Below are 20623 nucleotides of genomic sequence, written 5' to 3'. Positions count from 1 at the left end.
GAGCCTTGACGCAGAAGGCGGGGACCTGCCTGAGCACTTCCTGTGCGTCTGCGGCCCGGGGCTTGTGGGCTGTGCTTGGCGGAGTTGGGTGAGAGGGCGCCAGGGGCCCTCTGGAGCTGTGCGGGAGCGGAGCCGCCGCGTCAGGGCCTCCCCCCACGCGTCTCCACGCTGCCCCCGGGCGGAGGCACGGCCGCGACCTTCCACAGGCCCCGGCTTCCTGTGGGGCGATGGCGCCACCTTGTGGGAACAGCGTAGCGTGTGCTGAGCAGGGCTTCCAAACCTCAAACCCCGAGCAGAGGCAGGGCCCAGCTTGTGGAGACAAGTACTTTACTTGCAGCCTCTGGATTTTTCAAGCGACAGGTGTGCTGCACTGGGAAGGGGTTGGTGGGGGGCGGTGATGGGTGGTCCCCAGGGGAGCGCCTTCCTCTCCCCTGGGACCAGCCTCTGTTCCTGGAACAGCGAAGCTGTGGGGTGGGGGGGACGCAGGGTCTGGGTGAGACTGCCTGGGAGCACGAGGTGGGGGGAAGGAGCCCCGGCTGGCCCTCCAGGTCTGCGCCAGTGGAGCCAGCTGTCAGCACAGGCCTGTGGGACGCTGCCCTGGGTCTGGCTGAGGGTCAACGGGGAGCCCCTGTGCCCCCCACCCCCACCCTGGGGGCCCCTGCTGGGCTGGGCTTGTTCCCCATGACTCCCTGCAAGTGAGTGGGGCTCCTGGAACCCCCGTCTGCTGGGGCTGGAGCAGGTAGCTGGGACTTGTGGTTCTGGAGCTGCAACCCTCCCCAAAGGCAGGGGCAGTGCTGAACAGGTAGGACTCCGGGGACAGGCGCCACCCTGGGCCACACCCCTCGGGCCACCTAGCCTGCCCAGGCTGCCCCACCCACCCTGGTGCTGAGGGGCTGGCCTTGGGTTGGGTGGGGGTGGGTGCCACAGCACAGGGACCTGCTGAGGTGGGCAGGGCTTCTCGCCCCCAGCCCCCCAGCTGCCTGGCCAGGTTGGGTCGGGGGGCTAAGGCTTCCTGCGGCCCCCTCCCCCTGAGCTGCTCAAAGGCCTGTGTCCTAGGACTTGGAGGTCTCAGCTCCCCGTCTTGCCTGGCCTGGGGCCTCAGGATGGAGACGGTGGATGCCAGTGACGGACGTGAAGCCCACCTGTCCGCAGGTGGCCCTGTGCGGCCAGCGCCTTAGAACACGCTTGTCCCTCGCTCTGCCCCCACCCCCAGCCATAAATGACCGATCCACTCTGAAGTTTTGGGTTTTTTTTTTTGTTTTGTTTTGTTTTTTTTTTAGTTTTGGGTTTTTCATATGTCTGGTTTCCTTTGCTGAGCATGATGTTTCCAAGGATCCACCACACGGACATTAATATTGTCCAGTAGTAAGAATACTCCTTTTATGGAAGCTACAACTTATCGCGAAAAACACCACGGATGTTCACGCACTGTTTTTGTGGAGTTGTAGGTCTCTCTCTTGGATAAACCTCAGCGTCTATTTTCAACACCCGGGGCATGTGGAGAACCCCCGGGAGCACAGGCACCTGCACCCACCCGGCGGCCACCCCAGTGCCCTGGACCTGGCATACCCAGGCCCAGCCAGTGGGGCAGACTCGGCGTCAGCCGCCACGGAGCAGGGCTGTGGAGAGGCCCCCGCAGAGCCCGCCTGGGTCTTGGTCTGCACAGTCAGAAGGCGTCATCATTTGAAAAAAACTTTTTGTCCAGAGACGTCCATGACTCCGTGATGTGACGACTGCAAACACGGGCGACCGATGGGGCTGCCCAGGCGCCACGTGCACAAAGCAGGCCAGCAGGTGGCAGGGGCCCTGACACCGGGAGATACCGGTCAGAAAGGAGCACGTGGGAGCACCGCCTCCGACTCGGGGCGCCCTGCTTCCTCCTCCTTTGTTCTGAAGGGTTGGATGTGGCAGAGCTGGTCAGGCTGAGACAAGGATGGTGACACACACGGGACCAGAGCAGCTCCAGGAGGCCCCAGCCAAGGGCCACAGGCCAGGACAGGTGCCCTGGGGAAGCTGGAGAGCGACCAGGCTGCGCTGGGACTCGGCTGGCTGGACAGCCACCTGGCATCCGCAGGACTGTCCGCCGCCCCTGCCAACCCAGCCTAGCCAGCCACGCTCAAGGCCTCCTTCCAAGTGGAACTCGGCTCCGTTGCGTCCACCTTGAAACAGGCAGAGCCGCTGCAAAACCAGGCTCGGCCGTCAGGACCCGAGGCCACCTGGGCAGGGCCGTGAGTCGTATCCACAATTAAAAGCATTTCTCTCAGCGTCAGAAGGGACGTGGTGACACTGCGGCATCCACCCCAAGGTCCATCCTGGCCTTAACACGGGGTCGCCATCACGTTTGAAACCGTGCACTAGGCAAGGGTGAGGGTGAGAGCCCGTTCTTCAGCGGCAGCCAGCGGGCCCCTCCCCACCCAGCCCCCACCGACGCCCAAAGGCCCGGGGAGACCGCAGGGAGGCCTGCGAGGGGCCTCAGCACAGAAGCGGGACCCTGGGATCCCAGCCGGCAGCCACCCAGCTTCCAGGAAGGCTCAGCCTCTGCCCCCCACACCTTGGTGAACAGGGACGGGCACAGGAGCCCGGACCCCACAGCCGACCCTCTGCGGGGCACTCAGTGCTCCAGGGCCACCCGGCTGCCAGCGGGCCCTGGGCGCTCCCCACCCCTCCCTGCAGCGTGGGGGGCTCAGCCCCTCCCCCAGAGCCTTCACCCCTCAGGGAGGATTCTCAGAGCCCCCAGCAAGCCAGGCCGGGGTGTCGTGGAGGCGGGGTCCCCGGAAGCCCGAGAGTCCAGCTGCCTCTGGGGACACCCGGGACATCTGGAGGTGGTGGCATCCACTGGCGGGCTCAGTTCGGGGCCACCTCACTTCCTGCGGGACGGAGGCCGGGTCAAGGCAAAGGGGCCGGTCACAAGGCAGCGTCCCACCCGCCACCCAGGCCAAGGCCCCTCACCGGCTGCCGCAGAGGAAGAGCAGGTTCTGCACGGCCGGGACGGTGGAGCTGGCGTTCTGACCAGTGACCAGGTGGCGGTCCAGCACCACGTGCACGGCGTCAGGCTCGCTGGCTGCAGGAGACCCCCGGGGGCCCAGGCCTCAGGCCACGTGCTGGGCCGGCTCCCGAGACCCTCCCGCACCTGCCCTCCCGGGCCGGGGACTCATGGTCAAGGGCTGGCCCCCGAGGTCCTCTGGACACTCAGCCCCAGCAGGCGGGCCTGGCCAGGGCCCCCACTCACCACTGAAGCAGGCCCCCGCGTCCTTCACGAAGTCCTCCACGACCAGGGGCAGGTGGGCGAAGCCGGGTGCCCGGACGAGCTCGTACACGGAAGGCTGCGGGGGAAGGGCACCCAGGCTCAGGGGGGCACGCCTGCCACGTGGGGGCTGCCGAGGGGGGAAGGGCCCCGCAGCAGGGGCCGGGGCCGAGGCTCTCCCACCGTGGGGTGGCCTGAGGTGACAAGGCCACCGTGGGGTGGGAGCTGCCTGTCACCGCCTCGCCCAGCATCGGGGCACACAGGTGACCAGAATGAGCCGGGCAGGTGATCTCAGGGCAGAGCCAGCAGAAGGGCTGGGGGTCGAGCACAGAGCCACGCGAGGGTGGTGACCGAGGCCCCCACAGAGGAGAGCCCCCGCCCCTCTCCTCCTGCCCTCTCCCAGCCACTGGCCAGGCCGGCCCCGTGCAGCCCCCGCACCTAGGCCTCAGTCCTCGCCCGGCAGACCCCCCCCAGACCTGCCCCAGAACCCGGACTCTGGCTCCACGTCCAGCCAGGCCCTCTGCCCAAGTGGCGGCACCGCTTCCTGGACCCGAAAGGAGTGACACACTCAACAGGCACGAAACAAGGCCCCGAAGGACCCCTCCTCCCCACCCCCTGCCCCATGCTGGTAACCAAGAGCCCCATCTGGGCAAACGACTGCTGCCCCCAACCGGAGGGGACCCTGGGCCCCCCAGCAGGCCCCCTGCTCTCGGATGCGTGTGCACACCTTCCATACCCATCCACAGCCCAGCACCCCTGCAGCGCACTCACCCCCGTGACGCTGTAGCCTTGGAACACCCAGGACCTGTCCTCGTTCGTGGCACAGCAGAGGGCGGCAACGCCGTGGCCCACAGCACAGATGGGCTCTGGAAGCAGGGCCAGGCCAGAGTGAGGCCCTGGAAGCCACCCCGGCCCCTGCCCACACTCCCACTTCCCTGGCTCCCCTCCCCAGACACAACTCAGAACTAGGATTTGTTTAGAGCCCAGATCCCCTCAAGTCGTTCTCGTGGCCAAGAAACGGGTACAACGAGGAGGAAGGTGGGTGCCGGGCCCACCTGTCACACCGGAGCGCCGCCCCCCTCTGCCCCGCAGAACCACCCGCCCGGCTCCAGGCCCCGAATGGCCTCTAGGCACCGCGGGGCAGCCCGCCTGGGAGCGCCCCCCACCCCCCGCCTCTGAGTGCAGCAGGGGAGGTGCCCCCACCCTCCTCTTGCCCCGCAGGCCCCTGGCTCCGAGCCTCCCTCTCAGGGCAGCCTGGCATGAGTGCGTTCCCACGGCCGAGGCGGCCCGGACAATCGCTGCCTGGGGACAGGAGGCCCCATTCCCACCAACAAAGGACGCCGTGTGGAGCCCCCGGGTTTGCCTGTTGGGCCCTAACGAGCGTCCCATCCCGGTGGCAGCGACTTGCCCGCCACCACCAATGCCAGGCCAAGCCAGGGCGCCATGTCTCCAGAGCAGAAGTCCTCCCAGCCACCCCACCCCACCGGCCTCCGAGCCCAAACCCCACCGGGAACAAGGCCAGCGTCCTGCCTGCCCATGTGGGGGGCTAAGCATCCCCAGCCACGAGCCCCCAGGGGGCCAGGCAAGAGGGACCACAGGGGCAGCGGCCTGATGGGCACACAGTCAGGGAGGAGGGATGGGGAAGGGGTGCCCCTCCTGAATGTGTGTGTGTGTGTGTGTGTGTGTGTGTGTGTGTGTGTGTACGTGTACACATGCTGTCAACTTGTCCGCTCACTGGTCAGAATCATGGCTCTTCACACCTACCCTATTTGGCTCCTGAAATGACCTGGCAGCTCCAGCAACAAAACCTGAACCCTGCAGTCCACGGCCATCACCTCCCACGCCCCTCACTGGGCACCTCCCCGCCTCTCCTCCCTGTTGGTGGAGCCCCATTTCCCACGTATCTGCATACACACCCCAACCCCAGTCCCGGGGGCCACCTACTGCTCTCGGAGCGGAAGTGCTGCAGGATGCGAGCCAGGGACCCACTGCTGGCCAGGTCAGCCAGGGCCCCAGGACAGCTGGGAATCAGGAGGGCGTGGTACCGGGCACCTGGCGGGAGACCACAGCCCAGTCAGTCACAGACAGCGAGGTCGCCAGCTGGGACCAGGCCCTACACGGCCACCAGCCCAGCTCCTCGCTGCTCCTGCCAGCCACTGTGTCACAAGGATTGTGTCACTTATCCCCACGTGGGCTAAGGCTCCTGAGGCTCACAAACCACCTCTGTGTGCCTGCCAGCTCCCTCCCCCAGAGCGAGCTGGAGAACTGTGGCCACAGGACGCCGGACCGGACACGGCCCTGGATGGCCAGAGTGCTTCGTGACAAGCCCCTGGACGCTCCAGGAACAGAGTGAGCGAGCACTTTGGGGCCATGACCCCAGCTGGAACCACCCCCCACCCAGACCCCCCGGGCCCCGCACCGTCGATGGACTCGAGCTTGGCGGGGCTGGCGTAGGCCTTGAGGCGGAAGTCCTGCACCCAGCGCGCATTGCTCTCGTTCACGTCGACGAAGTCCATGGTCTTCCCCTGCAGGAGCCCAGCATGAGACGCCCCGCTGTGGCTCAAGAAAATGCTGACAAGGGCTGGGGGACTGACAGCAGTCCCTCGGGACAAAGCACCCGACCGCCCAGCCCCGGCCAGCCCCGCCGCACCCAAGCCCTCTTGGCCCTGCGTGGCCTCAGTCTCCTGCCTGTAAAGGGGAAACAAGTGTCCCACCCACCTCAGGGGTGACCCTTAGCGCAGTGAGAAACACGTGATGGGTCACTTCTGTGACCCCGAGCTCCACACCATCGAGGGCCGAGAAGTCCTCCCGATGGTAGGTCTGTGCCACCCTCACTCACACGTGACCAGAGGTCTCAGAAAATGGGGAACAGAACTAGATGGTGCCACCGGGGTCCTGGGCCCTCAGCCCAAGCTGGCTCCCGGCTCCTCCCAGGGGGTGGAACACTCTCCTGGAGAAGAGGGTGGCTGGACTTACCCCGGGGGTGGCCACCTGCAGATTGAAGGCGGCGCTGGCCAGTGTGAAGCAGTGGACGAAGGACTGGGCCGACACGCCTGCGAGGAGACGCGGCCCGGTGGGTGCGGGGCTCCTCCCGGCCCCGGACGGCCCTGGGGAGCAGCCCCTCACCCCATCTCACCCCGGGGTCCACCCCTCACATGGCTGGGGTAGCAGCCCTAGCCCCCGGGCCCCCCGAGGGGGGCTGTCTCCCCAGCCTGACCACGAAAGGCCTTTCCAGAAGGCAAACCCACGCATGAGGTTCCCTGACACTCTGCTTGTCTACGCGCCGACCCCCAGCGGCTGAGCACCAGCCCTCCCCCCGAATGCAGCCACAGAGGAGGGCAGTGAGCGAGGCCTGGGGCCATGGAGGTGGGGCCGCAGCAGGTGTCAGCGGGAAGCGCGGTGCGTTTGCTCTCCTCTGCACACGCCGGGGGGCGCTGGCTCCTTTCCTCACCGAGCTCCCGGTCCTGCCTACCGCCCCGGCCCTGGGGCTGCGTGCAGCCTCTTCTGCGCATGCCCAGTGCGAAGGCTCCCGGCTACCCTGCCGGGAGCTGAAACCCCCACGAGAGACGCCTGCTTCTCAGGGGCTTGATCTGCACCACTCCACCTTTACTTAATCGAGGGACCCAATCCCGAAACCTCGCCTTCACCTTTATTCACTCTTACAGATTAATACACATTCATCGTAAAGAGTCCACAAATTGGGCAAAGACGGTCTCCCCAGTTCTGCCCAGTTCCTCCAGCCCTCCCACCCCCACCTGCTCCGCCCCAGGGTCCCCTGAAGGGACTCTGGAGGGCCCGCTCGTCCTGCCCACAGAGCGCAGGAGCCTTGTCAGAGCTGTGCCCCCACCCCATGTCCTCAGCATCCCTTCCCCGTGGCACAGCCAAGCCAGTGCGACCCCTCCTCGCCCTTACCCCACTCTGACCAGCCACCTACGTCTTCAGGACTGAACCCCACTCTCGATGGCTCACCCTTGAACTCCCCATGCGGGGATAGGGGGGCGTCCCTCAGTTCCTCCATCCCTCATTCTGGGGACAGCTCAGGGGCCCTGGGGCTCAGCACACTGTGACCCCATGACCCGCGGTCCTCACTTCCCCGCCCACTTGGGCAGCTACAGAAGTCAAGACGGGGACAGACTCCAGAGTCGGACTGTCTTGTCTGTCCTGTCTCCCAACCCCGGCTCTCCACCTCCCGCCATTCGACCCTGGCCTCATCACTCCTCTGCGATGGAGGCAGCAAGGGGAGGACCCAGGAAGTGCGCCAGCCGCCCTCACCGGCTCGTTCCTCCCCTGCTGACCCTGAGCACCCGGAGGCCTTGGCCGAGAACTGGGCCCCACCAGCCACGGCGCCCGCGAGCCCACCGGACTCGTCCCTTCCCCATCCTCGTCCTCCGGGCCGTGTGCCGGGCCGGCGGGCAGGGGGGAGGGTGCGGGGAGGAGACACCACTGCCCTCGCCGCCCCGCCTCGGGCCGCCATCGCCGGTTCTCGACTCCACAGAACCCCGGCCCGGGCGGAAGCACTCGCGGCGGACGGCACCCGGTCCCGCCCGCCCCGCCCTCTCGAGCCTCACCTTCCGCAGCGCCGCTGGCCACGAGGAGGCAGGCTGGCCGGCTCGGGAGCCGCTCGGACGCCATGGGCCCAGCCGCGGCCTGTGCGGCCTGCGCGTGCGCGGAGCGTGCCAGGGGCAAGGTCAAGGGCCGCGGCGGCCTGGGGGCTGGGCTGAGCCGCGCCGGGCGCATGCGCCATCCCGCCTCCCGCCCCGCCTCTCCCTCCCAAGCCTGGTCCCGGTCGGAGTCCAGGTCAAGGTCCGCCCGGGCCACTCCTCCGACGCTGTCCGCCCCGTGGCCCCGGCGGGCCCGCAGAGAGGTCTGAGCTTGGGCGCGGGGCCGCAGGAGAGGCCTCCGAGGGTCTTCTCGGGCCAGATCCCTCAGCAGCCCTGGGCAGACCCCTGGCCTGACTCCTCCCCGCGGTTAGGAGCAAGGTTCATTCCCCTTCCCAAGCCCAGTCCAGGGCCGCGCAGGCCAGTCTGCGACGTACGGGTCCCACGTGGCATGTGGAGTTGGGAGGGGCATCCTGCACAGAGGCAGCGGTGGTGGCATGGGGCCTCACAAACCAGAAGCCTCATTCTGGGTCTGGCAGTGGCCTGCCTCTCCGTGTCTGCCCCCGTGTCTAGTGGGGAGGACACACACAAGATGACCTGTCATGGTGACTGGGGTGCCCCCCAGGTGGGGTTGCAGTCTCGCTTCCCCTTCCTGAGTGGTTCCCATCCCAGGGGGCGGCCCCTGTCCCTCACACCCCACCCCCTGCGGTTGAGGTGGGGCCTGTTGCTCAGGCCCGGCCTCAGGGCCCACATCTGGGCCAGGTGGACGTGCACACCTGGGGGTGATGGCGGCTGCTGCAGGGGAGCGACTGGCAGCTGACTCCTCCTCTTGGAGCAGATCCAGGAGGGCCTGGGGACCAGACAGTTCTGCAGCCAGCAGCCCAGGCCTGGTGACTATCTCCTGGGAAGGATCTAGACCTGAGAGGTTGGGGCTCCCCCTTCAGAGCCCCCACCCATCCTGCTGAGCCTCATCCCACAGCCCTTGCCCTGGGTCACACCTGAGGTGTAGGCTCACCCACCTCCCCCCGGCATCATCTACACGCTATTCAGGTACCTCTTTGTCCAGTAGTGAATGCCCGGGTGGGGCAGGTGAAGGTGGGGGAGGCCTGGGGGCTGGGCACAGGGGCTCTGCTGTTGCGAGACTTAGACCTCAAGCACCTGTGGGTTATGCAGACCCTGCACCAGCCCCTAAAGCCTGGGGCGGCTGAGGCCAGGGCAGCGGGCTGGGCACAGGGTCCCTCTGCCTTGGGTGGGGCCTCAGCAGTACTGTTGAGAGGACAGATCAGCTGGTTCCACTGTCTGACCCCAGGCTGCCAGGGCCTGGCTGGAGGACATCAGGCAGTTGGACAGGCAGTGGCGATCTGTGGCCTGGAGTGGGGTGATGTGACAGGGAGGTGGGTTCTGTCTCCAGCTGGCCCACACCAATGCCCAGGACCTCAGGACAGGGAGCAGCGGTCACCTGGGAGGATCCAGAGGAGGGTCTGAATGGGGTTCCCCTCAGACACACCTCCGGGTACCACTGGGCTGGAGGGGGGGCCGACTTACACCCAGGCTTTGTTCCCATGTGCCCCAGGGACGTTCCCTCAGCGCTCTCTGCAACACACAGGCGTGCACTTCTCTCCTGCTGGGCAGGTGCCTGATGCCGGGGGCGGGGGCGGGGGCGGGGGGCGTGGCATGTGGAGGTGGTGCGGGCTTTCGCTCTGCCCAGCAGCCCTCGGACAGCCAGCACCGGCTCCAGGGGCCGAAGGCACCAGACAGGAAGCCCAGGCACGGCGGGACCAGTCACTGGGGCGCAGGGAGCCTCTGCCTGCCCGGCCCTGGGACCTCCCTGAGGTCAGGGAGCCTCGGGGCCAGGGGTGCACTGAAGGCCTAGGAATCAGAGAGGCCCGATGCAGCAGCCAGGGGGAGGGTCCTCGGCAGTGAGCCGCCCGCACCTCTGCCCTCCCCCGGCCTCGGCTGTTCTGCCCTGCTGGAGGAAGAGCATTTCCAGAGGCCCCTACCTGGCCATGCCCATGTCTGCGGAGGGCAGGATCGTGAAGCGGCATCCCCACCCCCGGGCACACCGAGGATGCGTGCCAGGGTGGGGTCCCCAAAGGGAAGTTACGCTCGGGAGAGGAGAGGGTGCTAGACAGGAAAGCAAACTGGACCCCTCCACCTTTTGCGTCCCTATACGGTGACCCCATGTGTGACATGGCTTATCCTGGCAGCCCCTCCCTCAGTGCCCAGCCCACTGGGGCCTCCGTCCCTGGAGATGCTGCTGCCATCTGAGTTCTCCTGGTTTTCAGGTGTCCTTGTAAGTTCGAGTGGGATTTACAGTGTGTACTCTTTATACACTGAATACTTTTGTTTTGTTTTGTTTTGATTTGTTTTGTTTTTGCGGTACGCGGGCCTCTCACTGCTGTGGCCTCTCCCGTTGCGGAGCACCGGCTCCGGACGCGCAGGCTCAGCGGCCATGGCTCACGGGCCCAGCCGCTCCGCGGCATGTGGGAATCTTCCCGGACCGGGGCACGAACCCGCGTCCCCCGCATCGGCAGGCGGACTCTCAACCACTGTGCCACCAAGGAAGCCCCACTGAATACTTTTTATAGCTGGTATTTTGTTGAGACCTTAAAAGTAGTTCTGGGACTTCCCTGGTGGTCCAGTGGTTAAGCATCTGCCTTCCAATGCAGGGGATTCGGGTTCGATCCCTGGTCAGGGAACTAAGATCCCACATGCCGCGGGGCAACTAAGCCCGCATGCCGCAACTACCGAGCCCGCGCCCTCTGGAGCCTGCACGCTGCAACTAAGACCCGATGCAGCCAGATAAATAAATAAATAAAAGTAGTTCTGTAATAAAAATAAATAAATAAAAGCAGTTCTGTAATAAAAGTAAGTTAGCCTGGGCATCCCCAAGAGGTTGTTTTTGTTTGTTGGTTTTCTCATTTAGGAAGCATGCCTACATTCCTCAAGCTTAGAGATGCTATGAACGAGAAGCTGAGCCTCAGAAGAAACAGGAGATGGTTACAAAGTGATATCACAAAACTACAGTGTGGCCTTGAGGCAGGTGCAGGCAGACCCAGGCTCAGGATAGGCCCTGGCTGTGTGAGAAGTGACAGCAGGAGACAGAGTCACCATGGGGCTAGGGGGACCGTCCACTGCCTGATGCTGGCCCATCACACCTGCTGGTGAGAAAGAAAGACCACAAGCTCTCCAGCTTACTCCACATGAAACCTAAGGTCCAGATGCATTAAAGGCCTAAATGTGAGTAAATGCCAAGAGTATTAGACTACAACAAGGGAGAACATCCTTCTAACCGAGATTCCAAAAGCTTGCATGGTAAAGGGAGCAACAGTTCCGTGTGATAAACTGAGATTTTGGAACTTCTAGTTGCAGGAAACAGTGAGGTGTAAGCCAGCCACTGAATGCAGATAAGTGCCATTTGATGAAGGCTTGGAATATAAAACACATAAAGAGGACTTCCCTGGTGGTGCAGTGGTTAAGAATCCGCCTGCCAATGCAGGGTACACGGGTTCGAGCCCTGGTCCAAGAAGATCCCACATGTCGCAGAGCAACTAAGCCCGTGCGCCACAACTACTGAGCCCGTGCTCTAGAGCCCGCGAGTCACAACTACTGAGTCCGTGTGCCACAACTACCGAGCCTGCGCACCTAGAGCCCGTGCTCCACAACGAAGAGAAGCCACCGCAATGAGAAGCCCGCGCACCGCAACGAAGAGTAGCCCCAGCTCGCCACAACTAGAGGAAGCCCGCGAGCAGCAACCAAGACCCAACACAGCCAAAAATAAATAAATAAAATAAAAATCTTAAAAAAAGAAAAATCAGAAAAGGCAAGGGCCAGATGGCCAAGAACCTGGTGAAAAGTGGTAGTTGGATCAGTGCAAACAGAAACAACCAGAAGTGGCCGGCTTTCCCCGTTCAGGTGGACTTTGTTTTTGTTTTGTATTTATTTATTTTATTTAGTTAGTTTTGGCCACGTTGGGTCTTTGTTGCTGCGCGCGGACTTTCCCTAGTTGCGGCGAGTGGGGGCTACTCTTCGTTGCGGTGCGCGGGCTTTTCACTGCGGTGGCTTCTTGTGTTGCAGAGCGCGGGCTCTAGGCGCATGGGCTTCAGTAGTTGTGGCACGCGGGCTCAGTAGCTGTGGCTCGCGGGCTTAGTTGCTCCGCGGCATGTGGGATCTTCCCGGATCAGGGCGCGAACCCGTGTCCCCTGCACTGGCAGGCGGATACTTAACCACTGCGCCCCAGGGAAGCCCCCAGATGGGCTTTAAAACCTTGGGTGCTTCACCTGCTCCTGTGTCACCAAGGGAGGGGAGCTCTGCTCTCGTGGCCGACCCACGGGCACGAGATAGGGCAGCCGAGTTTCAGGTACATACACAGTGTGGCCTACCTCTGGGCGAGTCCCAGGAGAACCGCAGGGAGGGTCTCAGGTGTGCACACACCCGTGTTCACAGCAGCCTTACAGGTAGAGGCAGCCCAGTGACCATCAGCGAATAACGGACACGCAAAAGGTGGTCCATGCATATGATGGCATAGTCAGCCTTGAAAGGAAGGAGATCCTGATGCAGGCTACATCGTGGATGAAGCTTGGGGACATGATGCTCGGTGAGTAAGCCAGACACGGAAGGACAAATCCTGTCTGATTCCACGCCCGTGACGTCCCCAGAATCGTCATTCGTAGAGACAGGAAGTAGACGGTGAGGGCCGGGGCGTGGGGAGGGCAGGGGAGTGAGTGTTCAATGGGGACAGACTGTCCGTTTGGGACGATGAATGATTTCCGGAGGCGGATGGTGTGATGCTAGCACAGCAATGTGGATGTGATTAATGCCAAAGCCCTGTGCACCGAAAAGTTTAAGATAAAATGGTAAATTTTACATATGGTACGTTTTACCACAATAAAATAAAGGTCAGATGTGCATGCAGGATGCCCAGAGACACTGGGCACCGCGGCAGGACAAGGATTTCCATTACTGCTTTGGCTAAAGTTGCAAAGATTCTGAAACAACCTAAACGTCCTTTAATAGAGAATTGAGAAGTAGAATGAGGCAGCAGCACGGGGAGAACATCACTGCATCGGGAGGAGCGAGCCCTGGGTGTCCAGCTGAACGTGACAGAGCTCACCTTCACAGTCACCTCTCTCCTGCCCCAAGTCCCCTAAAATGGCAGGATTTTTGTCTGTTTGCATTTAAGGTGCAAGGAGTTTCGTTTGTTTGCACTTAAGGTGCAAAAAGCAGAACAGAAGGGGAGAGGGGGCTGGCTGGCTGGAGGAGGTAGGCAGGTGGCTGCCCCAGCGCCCGTGGGGCAGGCCGGCTGGAGGCTGCGGGTGTGGGCACCGTCCGCCTGCTCTGTGTGGCCAAGCTCAGGCCAGATGGCTCAGGGCAAGGGTGTCAGGTCTGTTTGGGGTGTGTTCACCCCAAGGATGGGCTCTGGACTTGTCTGGGCCTGAGGTATGGGTGCACCAATGGGGGATGAGTACCTGGAAAAGAAGGGAGAGACGTGCCCCCAACCAGCTTGAGGAAGTCCGTGGGGCCCAGGGTGACAAAGCCCGCAGAGCGCTCGTGGAGCCCGGGGGCCTTCGTCCCCACGAGCCCACGCCCGCGCGACTCCCCCAGTTGGACACCTGGCCGGGGTGGGCAGGGAGCTGCGGGCGGAAGGTGATGAGAGGTAGGGGCCCCCTTGCCTGCAGCAACCTCCCCACCCCCCCAGAGTGGCAAGCTCACTGCAGAGAGGGGTTGAGAAAGAGTCCCCAGCTGGAGAGGACGACCGAGGGCCAAGGTCCCCCTCCCCTCCCAACGTGGCTCCAGTACAGCTCGACCCCATGCTGTGGCCGGCAGCCTGGGCCTGGGGGTGGGTCCTGCAGCCCCTGGGTGTCCATCTAGGGTCAGGGCCTGCAGGAAGGCCTGGCTGTGGCTGTCTGGGAGGGGCCAGGCCCTGGGTGGGGCTGTGGGTAGAGCCCACCAGGATCAAGGGCACGGAGGTGGCAGGAAGGGCTGGTGAGGGGCACCTGGGGGTCCCTGCCCCTCCCTGGAAGGCCCTCGGTGTGGATACATGACACCCCACACACCCAGACAGGCAGCCCCAGCCTGTCCTGGCCGCGTGCAGGTGAGGACGCCAGCCCAGCCTTTAGATAATTAGAGTTTATTTCAGACTCGGCCTCCACTCAGGCCCGGGGTTCCAGTGGCCAGCTGGCCAGGCAAGGGCACATCGGGCTCCCAGTGCCCACTGCCACCGTGCCACGGGCCCAGCAAAGCATGGTCTCCCTGCAGGCGGACGTGGGTAATGGTCACCCGCCAAGCGGTTCTACTCTACCTGTGTTATTGCATGTATACGCTTGTTAGACTCTGAGGACGCTGGGTGAAGCAGGAGGCGCCGTCTGTCGGGGGCCAGGCCAGCACAGCTGCCTCGCTGCCAGGCTCTCAGCTGCCCGCAGGACAACTGCCGCACGGTGGTATGGGGGTCAGGGCAGGAAGTGTGGGAGCCCAGCTAGAAGGTGAACTTGGGGAGCCCCTCCCGACACCAGCCTTCGGGCTGTCTGTCCACCCAGCCAGGGCCCAGGCGACCGGGCAAGTGGCTCGGAAACTCTGCCCGTGTGGCCGCCCGCCTGAGGTCAGCCCCCCGGAGTCAGCCCACCCGGATGAACGCCCCACCCCAAGCTGCAAGCAAAGAGCAGAAATGGGGAGAGTGAAACAGCCACACCCTTTAATGTCCCCACACGGGCTGGACCCAGGTCAGAACCCATCCCAGACCCCTGCCCAGCCCTGGGGGCACCCACCCTGGGGGCTCATCGGGACGTTGCCGCCAGGAAGCCCACAGAACCACTGGGGCCCTCGGGACAGGCTGGCACGCTTGGGCAGGGGGGCCACACTCAGCCCCCTCCTTCCTCCGCCCTCAGGCGCCCTGGTCCAGGCTGAGCCTCCACCCCATGTCAGGGCTCCATCCGTGCTGCCCTGTAACCCAGAGCCTGGGTTCCTTCTTCCCCCGGGTTCAGAGGGGAAAGTGCTGGGGACTGACCGACCGAGGGGGCTTGGCTTCCACTGCTGGCAGGGGCCCTGTCTCTCTCTCTCTTCCTCTGCGTGTATATGGGGGGTACACGAGTATATGCATTACGTATGTATAGATAGCTGTGTGTGAACTTGGCATGCACTAGATTCCCGAGGTCTGTACAGGAAGTGGCTGTGCCCCCACCTGGGCGCCAGCCATCATTTTTTTCGGACCAGGAAGGCCACACCAAGAATCAGGGCTGCAGCTGCCACCGCCATGCCCCCAGCCACAAACAGGGGGGTCAAGTTCTCGAAAGGGCAGGGGCCTTGGCCCCCTGGGCCCCCGTTGGGGGCCTCGCCCTCCTCAGCCCCATCCCCAGGGCCCTTGGGCTCGGGGTCTGCATCGGGGCTGCTGGGGGCTGCGGGGGCCGGCTTCAGGTTGCTGTGGTTGTTGAGGAGGGCAGGGTCTGCCTTGGCCGGGGTCTTCTTGGCAGGTGGCAGTGTGGGGGCCGCTGGAGGCTCCTGCTTCTCCACTTGGGCCTCCTTCTTCCCTGGCTTAGCCGAGGGGGCTTTCCCGTCCGCAGCGGTGGGGGCTCGGGCCTCAGCAGCAGCCTTGGTGTCGGCCTTGGGGCTGCTGGTCGACTTCCCTCTGGACTCCATGGTGGGTGTGCTGGCGGGCTGCACGGGGCGTGCGTGGACAGGCAGGTGTCTAGACTGCAGCAGCTCAGGACAGCTCACCCCTGGGCATCCTAGGAGCCTGGGGGGTGGGGGAGACACAACGGGGCTCGGACAAGAGACCTGGCGTCCTGTCCAGCTCCCACCTCCTTGTCCCTATAGAGACCCCGCTCAGTTCTCCGGGCCCTCTTCTTCCAGGGCTCAGCCTCCTTCCGGCTTCACCCACCTTCTGAGAAGCCCCTCCAAGCACACAAGCAGGGGCTGTGGGCCACCTTTGGGCTGGGGTGTCGGGATGAGACCAGCCAGAGGCTTCAGTTTCCTCATCTGTGACATGGTCTTGCCCACACGTGTGCCGTGTCCATCACGCTGGCCCAGGGTGGGGAAGAGAGCCCACCCAGCCCTGAGAAGGGTGTGCAGTCAGGGGAGGTGGACAGCAGCCCCGTGGGCCTGGGCAGAACTGACTGCGTACCCTTCTCAGGGCTGGATAGAGACCCCGCTCAGTTCTCCGGGCCCTCTTCTTCCAGGGCTCAGCCTCCTTCCGGCTTCACCCACCTTCTGAGAAGCCCCTCCAAGCACACAAGCAGGGGCTGTGGGCCACCTTTGGGCTGGGGTGTCGGGATGAGACCAGCCAGAGGCTTCAGTTTCCTCATCTGTGACATGGTCTTGCCCACACGTGTGCCGTGTCCATCACGCTGGCCCAGGGTGGGCTGGGGGGTAGGCAGGGCAGGGTGGGAACCCAGAGTCTGGGCTCTCGGGCCTTGGTGGGGTAGGAACGGGCCCCAGGCCTCCAGGACCTGGATGTGACAAAACCAGGGTGTCTTCTCAGAAGGCTGGAGGAGCCAGGGTGGCCGTGACAGGCCCGTGCCTCCCAGCCAGCCATCCACTCCCCCCAGCGCCGGGCACCCACCCCCATGACCGGCCTTGCCTGCTGCGACCTAAGAGCAGGGATTCCTCTGTGACCCCGAGGCCATGCCTGCCTCTGGGGGTGGAGGGAATCCCTGGTGTGAGTCTGGGGTCGGCAGGCGCCCTGTCATCAGCCTCAGCATCCCGAATCTGGGCCAGGCAGAGGACGGGGGCTCTGGGCTGTAGGGAAGGCCTGGCCCAGATCCTCAATGTCTGGGGAGGGAAGGGGGACTGGGGGCCTCGCCACTCTGGACCTGAGTCTTCCCTCCCTGGACACCCGGACACCGGCGGTCCGCCGCTTCTCCAGGAGGTTGAGAATTCCCACCTCCACCCTCAGGGAGAGGGAGCCTGCGTGGGGGGTGGCAGCCCCAGGTCCCTACCCTGGCAATGCACAGTAACCACGGTGAAGGTCGCCTGAAGGTCACGGCGTGATGGGGGTGTCCTGATGAGAGGCCCAGCTGCTGTCCTACTTCCCGGGGAATCCCAGCAGCCCCTCACCCCTGCCATTCTGGAGGGGCACCCAGCTGCTGGGCATCAAGTTTGCAATGGACAGGGGGTCCACTCTCCGCCTCCCCCAGACACTTGGTTATTTCTGGCCCATACTAACGTCACCCGGCTACCCCTCCCCCTCCAGGCCGCTGTGCCCAAGAGAGCAAGGGCCCCGGAGAGCCCCCGGTGACCTTCACAGCGGAGAACCGCCGCTTCTTCCTGCGGGGCCCAACGCCCCCAGCCCGCCCCAGACCCCAGGCCGCCGAGTCCCCGCCACCTTACGCTGCTGCTCCCGGCGCTCCCACCTCGGCGCAGCGCGCTCTCCGCGGGACCACGGCGGGCGGCGGGCGGCGGCTGCGGATGAAGGACTGGGAGTTTCCCACAATGCACTGCTTCCGGCGCAGGAAGGGGGCGGGGACCGCATCAGCGCTGGCTCCGCCCACCTGCTCTCGGCCACCACAGCGCCCCGCGCTGGCTGAGACCTCTGGGACCCCCAAACCCAGCTCCGCTTTTGATCCCAAGGGCAGCTTAGAGTCAGGGAGGTGAGGGGCCGAGGCTGGCTTTTCCGCAACCCCATCCCAGACTGTGAGGGAGTCAGGAGGCCACTCCGCCCAGGACCCCCTCCAGCCAGTGTGCCCGGCAGTGGGTGGGAAGAGACGGACCCAGCACTGCCGGGTGGGGGGAGCCAGTTACCAGAGAGGAGGGCGCCCTTCCCCCCCACCCCTACCAGAGTCTCAGAGAAGAGGCATCTACTTAGAATATTTATTTATCTTCTTACGTGACAAGACACAAAAAGTTACAACTTCTTAAAACTCTTGAATTCGAAAGAAAAAAAATAGAATTCTGTAAGCAGCAGCTTCCAAGGTACAGATGTGACGGGAGAGGGCAGCTCCCAGGAACAACCGTGAACTGGGGGGCCCAGGCCTGAGCCCCAGGTAGTGTCACTGGGAAGGAACCTCCATGGAGGGGGCCCGGGGGGGTGGGAGAACACAGCACCGGCACATCAGATCAATCACCAACACGATCACGTGGCTGGGGACAGGGCAGGGCAGGGTGAGCCTCTGCCTCAATTCACATCAGTGGGGGGGAGGGGCGCTAGGAGGGCGGAGCTTTACCAATTGTGGAGCGGGGAGCCGTATGCAGAGGCCCAGAGAGCGGGGTGGGTCCTGGGAAGACTGGAAGGGCAGCTCCTGGCACCCCTGCAAGAGGAGCAGGCTCTCCCAGGCTCCAGACTGGTCCTCGTGCCTGCCCTCCCCTATGGCCAACCCTGCACCAGGGTGGTGGTCTCAGAAGAGGGGTCTACTAAAGGTGCAGCAGGAGAGGGCAGGCCGGAGAAATGAATTTCTGGACGGGGGCAGTGGGGAGTCTAGGACACACACAGCACACGTGCGTGCGTGTGCGCACACACACGCACACGCACGCACACATACACGCACGCACACACACACACGCCTGGCCACGTGGGGAAGGGCAGCAGTCCCCCCAATAGCCCCATCCCTGAGGGGCCAGGCCAGCAAAGGGCTGCCACCAGCTGCTCCCCACAACATTCGTACATGCGCCCCGACTTCACACGCTCTGGGTCCCCAGCCTGGGCTGGAGGCCAAGGGGCCTACCAGGAGGGAGGCTGGGTCCCACAGTGGGGGCGGGGAACCTGTCCTGGGAGTCAGAACGCAGGGTGACCCCCAGCCTAGGATTCCTGGCTCAATATGGGGAGCAGGAGAGCCCAATCCTCCCGCAAGGCTGGCCAAGGCGAGAACAGCAGCAGGGGAGGCTGGACGGACAGACGGAGGGATGGACAGAGCCACTTGTGCTCGGCGAGTTAATAAATAGGTTTGTGCAGGGTCCCCTCTGTGGACTAGGGGCCAAGCCTCGGGGACGGAAGCTGGTAGACTGGAGGGGAGGGTCCAGCTTGCCCAGCCCAGGCCTGGGGGCCCGCAGTCCAGAGTCCAGCTCTGTCCCTGGGGGTGTTCAGGCGGGGGCAATGGTGGGCAGGGCTGGCTCCAGGAATGTAAAGATTTCTGAGTTTTCTACCTAAGACATTGATCCCAGGGGTCGTGCAGGCAGGACCCCACCGGGCCCACGTGTGCACACCGTGTGGACCCTGCGCCCCTTCCTCTCCCGCCGCCCCCACGTCCATGTGGGGAGAGACTCTCGCATCAGCCGGGTGCGTTGCCTGGCTCTGGCCCCACTCTGGTCCCGCTCAGCTGGAGGGCGTGGGGTGGCTGCCGGGCTCAGGGCTGCACCCGCGGCAGCCCCAGCAGGGTCTCGGCGATGCCCAGGAAGTAGACCACCTGAGCAATGCCGAACAGCGGGGCGATGACCAGGGCGCGGCAGTAAGCGCCCTTCAGGAAGGCTGTGGGGCCCTCGTTCCGCAAGATCTTCCTGTGGGGGGAGGGGGGTCAGAGCCGTAGGGCTGGGGCCGCCCCACCCCCGCCCCGCACCCCCCGGGGGCTCGCCCACCTGGCGCAGTCCAGAAACCCCGAGTAGGTGTCCTCGTTGACGCCGCGCTGGAGTGTCTGGAGCCGGGTCTTCACCACTGCGGGGGGCGTGCGGGTCAGTGTGGGCCCCTCGCCGCCGACCCCACTCCTCAGCCCCGTCCCCGACCCGGGCCCAGGCCTGGGCACTGACCGTCACAGGGGTTGACGGCCACGGCAGCCGCGCTGCCAGCCACGCAGCCGGCCAGGAAGGACACGTAGAAAGGAGACTTCTCCCCAGATGCCGGCTGGCCCAGCTGGTTCAGGTTGGCAAAGAGGGGGAAGTAGACGATGGAGAAGGGGACGTCCCTGCAGAGGGAGGGCAGTGGTGACTGGCTGGGAGGTGGGGGCCAGGCGGGCGGGCCTCCCCCGACCCTCCCCGCCCCCCTACCTGAGCAGCGTGGCCCCCAGTCCCTTGTAGAGGCCGGCGATGCCGCGGCTCCGCAGCAGGTCCCGGGTCAGCTGAGTGGCTGTGGGCCGGGGTGCAGCTGGAGCCTCCACGGAGGGCTGGGCACCCCCCCGGCCGGAAAGCTGGGCCTGGCCAGATAGGGTCTTCCTCTGGGCAGCTGGGGAGAAAGGGGACGGCCTGCTGGTCTCCCTCTCGGCACGAGGTGGTGGCAGGGCAGGGGCCTGGCTAGTTCCCCCGCCCAGCTGCCCTGCCGCCCCACGCCCTCACCAATGCGGCCCGCGTCCTGGAGCTGGATCTTCAGCATCTCCATGGGGGTGGTCACGATCACCTGGCAGGTGCCGGCCCCACAGCCCGCCAGCATCTCCTTGAACAGTGTCAACTTCTGCCTGTAGTAAAGAGGGTGGGGCTGCAAGGAAGAGTCAGAGGCCCCGGGGGCCTCCCAGTGCGCCCAGGAGTGAGGGGGCATGGGAGGGGTGGAGGCGGAGGCAGCCCTGTGGGGTACAGACCCCTGCAGCCTCAGATACCCTCCAGGCTCTCCAGCAACAGGCGCTGAGCCCAATTGACAGATGGCTCCTGGCAGGGCCAGGGACGGGCCAAGGGGCCATTGTTGAGCAAAGAGAAACGGAGTGGGGGGGGCAGTTCAAGTGCTCCAAGGGACTACTGCCCTTTCAGCCCCACCCTCGGGTGATTGGGAAAACTGGTCAGTGCCCCCCAAATCCCAACCTACAAGGGGCAGCAGGCAGTGGCTGGGGGCCAAGGACCCCTGGGGCCTGGGAACCACTGACTCAGCATCTGGGGACAGAGGAGGAGGAGGAGGAGGAGGAGGAGGAGGAGGAGGGGAGGAGGAGGAGGAGGGGAG

At 64.6% G+C, this 20623-nt stretch overlaps 3 protein-coding genes across 10 annotated transcripts in view; all 3 read right to left on the bottom strand.

The window, feature by feature from the left end:
- Position 1: 1 nt before the first annotated feature.
- GATD1 (glutamine amidotransferase class 1 domain containing 1) lies at positions 2–7935 on the bottom strand. Of its 5 annotated transcripts, none has more exons than XM_028479009.2 (8): positions 7813–7934; positions 6221–6297; positions 5664–5769; positions 5189–5296; positions 4016–4110; positions 3230–3323; positions 2950–3061; positions 2190–2354 (listed from the first exon to the last, which is right to left on the bottom strand). In XM_028479009.2, exons 1-8 carry the CDS (start codon positions 7874–7876, stop codon positions 2336–2338), a joined length of 675 nt encoding a protein of 224 aa, XP_028334810.1. In that variant the 5' UTR covers positions 7877–7934; the 3' UTR covers positions 2190–2335. The 5 variants fall into 5 exon arrangements, with proteins under 5 accessions (XP_028334809.1, XP_028334811.1, XP_028334810.1 ...); XM_024131569.3 differs by having other exon boundaries at positions 2232–2867; positions 7813–7931; XM_028479008.2 differs by lacking the exon at positions 2950–3061 and having other exon boundaries at positions 2–2354; positions 7813–7935.
- A 6913-nt stretch (positions 7936–14848) lies between these two features.
- On the bottom strand, positions 14849–17243 carry CEND1 (cell cycle exit and neuronal differentiation 1). 3 transcript variants are annotated; one of them, XM_007108666.3, is made up of 2 exons: positions 17159–17243; positions 14849–15571 (listed from the first exon to the last, which is right to left on the bottom strand). In XM_007108666.3, exon 2 carries the CDS (start codon positions 15472–15474, stop codon positions 15034–15036), a length of 441 nt encoding a protein of 146 aa, XP_007108728.1. In that variant the 5' UTR covers positions 15475–15571; positions 17159–17243; the 3' UTR covers positions 14849–15033. The 3 variants fall into 3 exon arrangements, with proteins under 3 accessions (XP_007108728.1, XP_007108729.1, XP_007108727.2); XM_007108667.3 differs by having other exon boundaries at positions 17164–17243; XM_007108665.3 differs by lacking the exon at positions 17159–17243 and adding an exon at positions 15716–15791.
- Positions 17244–17739: 496 nt separating this feature from the next.
- Positions 17740–20623, bottom strand: part of LOC102974003 (mitochondrial glutamate carrier 1) — a 5956-nt gene continuing 3072 nt past the window's right edge. Inside the window, exons 5-10 of one of the 2 annotated variants that reach the window (XR_003677011.1) lie at positions 20032–20150; positions 19747–19921; positions 19510–19664; positions 19342–19417; positions 18913–19263; positions 17740–17913 (exon numbers count right to left, since the gene is read on the bottom strand). Coding sequence is in view for 1 of the 2 variants with exons in the window: in XM_024131793.2 (XP_023987561.1) it covers positions 19113–19263; positions 19342–19417; positions 19510–19664; positions 19747–19921; positions 20032–20150 (676 nt within the window). In the remaining variant the exon portion in view is untranslated. Of the gene's footprint in view, positions 19264–19341; positions 19418–19509; positions 19665–19746; positions 19922–20031; positions 20151–20623 lie in introns of both variants that reach the window. The other variant, XM_024131793.2, reaches the window with a different exon arrangement.

This window comes from Physeter macrocephalus, chromosome 18 (genome assembly GCF_002837175.3).
Source record: "Physeter macrocephalus isolate SW-GA chromosome 18, ASM283717v5, whole genome shotgun sequence".
In the NCBI taxonomy this organism is placed as follows: domain Eukaryota; kingdom Metazoa; phylum Chordata; class Mammalia; order Artiodactyla; family Physeteridae; genus Physeter; species Physeter macrocephalus.
This window is presented reverse-complemented; position numbering and strand designations above follow the sequence as displayed.